At 48.5% G+C, this 6,000-nt stretch overlaps 1 protein-coding gene across 5 annotated transcripts in view; it reads left to right on the plus strand.

The window, feature by feature from the left end:
* USP42 (ubiquitin specific peptidase 42) overlaps positions 1-6,000 on the plus strand; it is a 54,203-nt gene extending 48,203 nt beyond the window's left edge. For all 5 annotated transcript variants that reach the window (XM_053275953.1, XM_053275954.1, XM_053275952.1 and 2 more), the window contains 2 exons: positions 3,835-3,877; positions 4,998-6,000. In XM_053275953.1, coding sequence (XP_053131928.1) covers positions 3,835-3,838 — 4 coding nt within the window. In that variant the 3' untranslated portion in view covers positions 3,839-3,877; positions 4,998-6,000. The remainder of the gene's footprint in view (positions 1-3,834; positions 3,878-4,997) is intronic.

Below are 6,000 nucleotides of genomic sequence, written 5' to 3' on the forward strand. Positions count from 1 at the left end.
GGGTTCCTTTCGAGATCGACCACAAGCAAAGTTTCAGCAGTCCGGCCAGTATACCAAGCCAGGTTTCAAGCGCCCCGCCTCCCAATGACTCTCCTCGGGATGCAGGTGGGAGGGAGGCTGGGGGCCTTCACACAGGTATGGACAGAGACATGTGTGGACGCTTGGATTTGCCAGACTGCTTCCCAGGGGTACAGTCTGGAGTTTCTTGCACGTCCCCCAGATCGTTTTCTTCTCTCCCCTCGGTCCCACAAGCAGACCAAGCATGCCCTGATGTTGAAGGCCATCCAACACCTGCTCAGCATCAGGGCAGTCGAGTTGGTCCCCTTAGAAGAGAGGGGCCATGGGATCTATTCTATTCTTTTTTTAGTTCCAAAAAAGAATGGGGAATGGAGGGCCATCCTGGACCTAAAATTTGTCAATCGATTCCTCAGGGGGAGACTGTTTCGGATGGAGACTCTTCACTCCATCCTGATGGCCCTGCAACGGGGGGACTTTCTGACCTCCATGGATCTCAAGGAGGCATACCTCCATGTCCCTATCCATCCTCTGGACAGGAGGTTCCTACGCTTTGCTTACGCGGGGGCACATTACCAGCACTCCCCTTCGGTCTCTCGTCTGCGACGCGAGTGTTTACTAAAATCATGGTGGCACTAGTGGCACATTTGAGGACCAGGGGGATTCATCGTTATCCTTATTTGGACGACTTTTTGATAAGGTCACCGTCCCGCCTGAAGGCACAGGAGGATGTGAGGGAGACCCTCGCTGTGTTGGAGGCCCATGGCTTCCTTGTGAACTTCAAGAAGAGCTCCCTCATCCCCCAGAACAAGATTCAACACTTGGGGGCTGTCATCGATTCAATGCAAGGGACCGTCTCGCTGACTCCCGAAGGGAGGTTGAAGCTGCGCTCCGCGTGTCAGGGGCTTCAGAGTCTTACTCACTCGAACGTCCTCAGTCTAGCCCGACTACAAGGCCTGATGGTGTCTGCAATCGGGGTCATGCCTTGGGCGCGCTTCCACTCGCGGCCCCTTCAGTGGCTCCTCCTACCTGTGCAGGACCTAGTCACCTCCAGGTCTCATCTCAGGATCCCTCTTCCTCTTCAGGTTCAACTGTCCATGGATTGGTGGACGTCCCAGGCGTTACACAGGGGGGTAAGCTTCCTTCTGGTCGATCACGTGGTGGTCACAACCAATGCCAGCCTTCTAGGTTGGGGAGGTCATTGCGGTCGGCGAGTGGCCCAAGGCCAGTGGTCGGAGGAGGAACAGATCCAGACGATAAATTGGCTGGAGCTCCGGGCCATTCGGCTAGCTCTCATCCAGTTTATCCCCGAGGTTTGCAAACGCCACGTCCTGGTCCGCACCAAGAGTGCCACGGCCAAGGCACATCTCAGCCGTCAGGGGGGGACAAAGTCGTGGCCTCTGATGTGCGAGGCAGAAGTCCTGTTGCACCGGGCAGAAAGGAACCTGTGCTCCTTGGAAGCCGATCACATCAGTGGCGTCGACAACACAGTTGCAGACTGGTTGAGCCACTCGCAGCTGGACCAGGCAGAGTGGTCTCTGGACGATCAGGTGTTTCAAACGATCATAAGGCGGTACGGAGCTCCCCTGGTGGATCTGTTCACAGTGGAAGGCAATGCCAAGGTGGACAGGTTCTTCTCCAGGTACCCGTCTCCAGGGGCAGAGGGTGTGGATGCTCTGCTGTTCCTGTGGCCTCAGGGCCTTCTTTACGCCTTCCCGCCTGTGGCCATCCTGTCCAGGACAGTTCAGAGGATTCATCATCAAAGGGCGGTGGTCATCCTGGTGGCCCCGCAGTGGCCACGTCGGCCATGGTTTTCAGACCTGGTCGCTCTGTCGACAGAACCTCCCCTTTCCCTAGGGAGTCGCCCCATCTCCTTCGTCAGGGTCCAGTTTTCCATCCAGACCCGGCGTGGCTCAACCTTTGCGCCTGGCGGTTGAGAGGGACTCTCTAGTGGCCTGTGGCTACTCTTCTGCAGTTCAAGATACCATTATGGCCTCCAGGCGCCCGTCCACGGTCCGTGTTTATCAGTCTACCTGGCAGGCATATTCTTTATGGTGTGAGTCTTCGGGGGGGGGGTGGACCCCATGTCGCCTTCCGTTGGGCAGGTATTAAGTTGCTTACAGGCTGGGTTAGACAAGGGGCTCCGGTGTCAGCTGTTTGCCATTGCATCCGTGCTGCAGGTACCGGGTGTTCCGTCGCTGTCTGGGCATCCTCATGTGCAGCGGCTCCTTAAGGGGGCTGTGGTCCTGAAGCCTCCCCTAGTCCACCGTTTTCCCACTTGGGATCTGAATTTGGTGCTGAGAGTCCTGGTGAAGGCACCTTTTGAGCCTCTGCACACTGTGTCTTTGCGCATTCTTACTTTGAAGGTTTTGTTTTTGGTGGCCATTACCTCGGCCCGATGGGGGTGCGTTGTGGGTCCGGAAAGAGTTGTGTCTTTTTTCCGGATTATGTGCTGCTGCGCACGGACCCTACTTACCTCCCTAAGGTGAATTCTGTGTTCCATAGGTCCCAGGAGCTTATGCTTCCCTCTTTCTGTCCCAGTCCCACTTCTCCTAAGGAGAGAGATTGGCACAAGCTGGACGTTTGTCACGCCATTCGTATCTATTTGAGGCGCACTAAGGCATTTAGAATTACTGAGTCCTTCTTTGTTTCCTTTCGGGCCTGCTCGTTGGGAAAGAAAGTTTCCTCGTCTTCCTTAGCACGTTGGATATGCCAGACCATTCAGCTCGCTTATGTGACAGCAGGGGAGGCCGTGCTTGACGGTGTTACAGCTCATTCAGCTCAAAGTGCAGCGGCTTCTGCGGCTCTAGCCACTATGGCTCCCTTGGCTGACATCTGTAGGGCCACCACATGGGCCTCTCTTTCAACCTTTGTGAGGCATTACAAAATACATGATTGGGCTTCTGCTGATGCTTCTTTTGGTTGGCGTGTGCTGCAGCGGGTAGTTCCTTCTTAGGACCAGAGTATTATTGATCCCGCCCATTATTTCAGCAGCTTGGGTATGTCCCATAATGCTCGGATACAATCCTCGTCTGAGGGAGAATGAAGCGTTGGCACTCACCTGAATGGTCATTCTCCTCAGACGTATGGATTGTATCCGACCCGCCCTTTCTGTGTGTTTGTGTCTGCTCCCCACTTTTCTTCGCCTTCCTTCCTGTACCCCGTATTAATGTAGGGTGGTGTTTTCTGATTCTGGGGTGTTTTGTCTCCTCGAGGGGGCAGTTCAGAGTTAACTTTTTAAGTGCAGGGATCGCTCTGCAGTTCGTTCTTTCTCTGTTCTTGTTACCTCACCTGTTCTGCAGTGTTTTCCTTTTATTATCCGGAGCATTGAAGTGCGTGTTAGCAACTGAAGGCTGAGGGGGCTGTCCCTCCCTTCTGCTGAGAGAGAAAACTTCTGATTGGCCCTGTCTCGGAGCAGTAGGTCGTGGCAACCCATAATGCTCGGATACAATCCATACCTCTGAGGAGAATGACCATTCAGGTGAGTTGCACCAACTCATTCTGGGGAAAATGCATCTCGAGGGTTCACTGCATGGAGCTGCTTGTGATGCATGAACTTTCTTGTGCTCACTGATAAAGGTTGAGTGAGTGAGTGATTGCCGTCACGTCGGTGTCGGCTTCCTGGTAACCAGTGAGCACAGTATCGGTTTCATAATAGTTTCTTAATGTTTATATTACTATAATAAGTGATACTCTATCTAGTTAAGTCTTAGTGATGGAAACCTCTCCACTGTGACTGCCACAATACATTTTCTAGTCTTAAGTTAGCAGATGGTGCCTGCCCCTCTCCCTCCTTAAAATCATGTGCTTCTCTTCTAGGTGAGTAGAGAGAGAACCTTCGGGAAATTCTCCCTAGCCACAGGTAAGTTGTTTTTCTGTCTTTAGCATCTTATACTCACCAGCTTCAGGCAGAAATTGTTGTGTGCCTGACAAATGATCGTACTAAAGTTGTTTCCAACATCAGGGTAGTAGTGCCCAGTGCAATCCAGCCAAGCACTGGAGCATCCTCAGTTCAGCTGAACACATTATAGGAGCATAGGAACTGCCTTCTACTGAGTCAGACCCTTGGTCAATCTAGCTCAGTATTGTCTACACTGACTGGCAGCAGCTTCTCCAAGGTTACAAGGCAGGAGTCTCTCCCAGCCCTACCTGGAGATGCTGCCAGGGATTGAACTGGGGACCTTCTTCAAGCAAGACCATACCAAGGCATCAGGGAGAACTAATATAGTACTAGGTTGTAATACATACCTCCAAAAGAAAAAGAATATAAATCTGAATAGCTATTTTAATAAATTATCCATACAATAGCTTAACACTCAGTTCAAATGGTTATTTTTAAAAAATAATCAAAAATAAAAAAATCTTCATACACATGCTGATAAAATGTTAACGGTCCTAAAGCATATGTAGCTGAAATCCTCTGAGGATCAGTGATATATTTCAGGTAAATTGGAGTTCTCTTAGGGTCTTGTCAAGTCAAAGTAAACTGAAATAAAGGTCCTGTCACATCAGCCATATGCGTCTCAACAGGTGTCATCTTCAGTGACTTTTTCATGTGTCGAGGCAAGGACGTGCCTCCTCCAGTTATAAGGTGTCCTCCTCCTCACTGCTTAGAACATTTCTCTTCTATATATCAGGCCCTTATTATAAGAAGGTCCAAATACAGTGACTTAATACAACCAAGTTACCAGGCCTAGTACTATATTAGTTCTCCCTGATCTCTTATATTATTCTTTGAATCCGCGCTAGACCCGGTTTTGTGTTGGGTGTCACATTACCTTCTGTGTGCACAGCATATGCGCTACTCTGGGGCTATGGCCCCCAACGACCATTTGCACAATTTGCAGGCTGTCCAGTCCTAGAAGTGTCAGTGATGTTAATGGCTAGTTGGCCACTTTGTGCAATGTCATTACGGAGCCTAATGAAACCTCGTTTTGAGCTTTCTTCCCTGGGAATAACCTTGGTCTTGTCTTGCCTTCTAGAACCAGAGTGTCTGCTGGAAGCCATCCCTCCACAGCTCGCAGTATATTTATAAACCGAAACTCTTCAATTAATTGGTGCTTCAGAAATACTGTACAGGATTTTACCATTGAAAATATTTTTTAGTTTTTACCTTGAGACTTTCTTTTTTAAAAATTACCTGCAATCCAAAAAAAAAAAAAAAAAAGGAAACTTTCTACAACTGCTGAACGTTGTAAAATTTACCCTGTAAATATCACAGTGAGAATAATGCCCTGGAATAGAACATCTCAAATGCTGCTTAGTTACAGACTCAGGTTGATTGTGTTGTTCATGTGATGTTGCTCCACGTCCACACATCTGGTGCAAGAAGAGGCAAGGACACCACGGAATGATCAAGCTGCAACAGATCGTCTCTCTTTAATTTAAAGACTTCTTTGAAAACCCACATTCACACTCAGCTAGGATTTTTGCAAGAAGGCCATCTGTTTTTCTGTGATGTCTGCTACTAGAAACTCACTCCATGTTTTAGGTTGGATTCAAGATTTGAAGCAAAGGTTCCGGTCTTGGATTTTGTGAAATGTGCCGTTCAGACTCTTGCCAGTTTTTGAATGTATTTCCTCTCACCCCACTTCCCAGAGCTCATTTGTAAACCTTCCACTGTTTTATGGCTTTTTTTTTTAACATAGTGTTGCTTGTCTTGATGGGTCTCAGTTGTTTGGTTCTTGTCCCTTTAAAAGTTTCTAGTTACAGGCACATTCATACTGTGATTTAATTTTTTTATTATTATGAAATGCTATCCAACTGTGATACACTTAATTCACTGGTCCTGCATCAGGAGACGGAGTGGGGAAACTGTATTAAATACAGTTCATCTGAATAATCTGTCTGGTTTATACAAGCTGTGTTGTTCAGAGATGTCTAAAGTTTGATCTTTGTTTTTTTAAAGATAAAAGCACTTGCCCCACTTGTAAATATATGGCATGTAAAATTTATATAGTATATAAATACAGCAAGTCAAAACAA

This window comes from Hemicordylus capensis, chromosome 13 (genome assembly GCF_027244095.1).
Source record: "Hemicordylus capensis ecotype Gifberg chromosome 13, rHemCap1.1.pri, whole genome shotgun sequence".
Classification (NCBI taxonomy): domain Eukaryota; kingdom Metazoa; phylum Chordata; class Lepidosauria; order Squamata; family Cordylidae; genus Hemicordylus; species Hemicordylus capensis.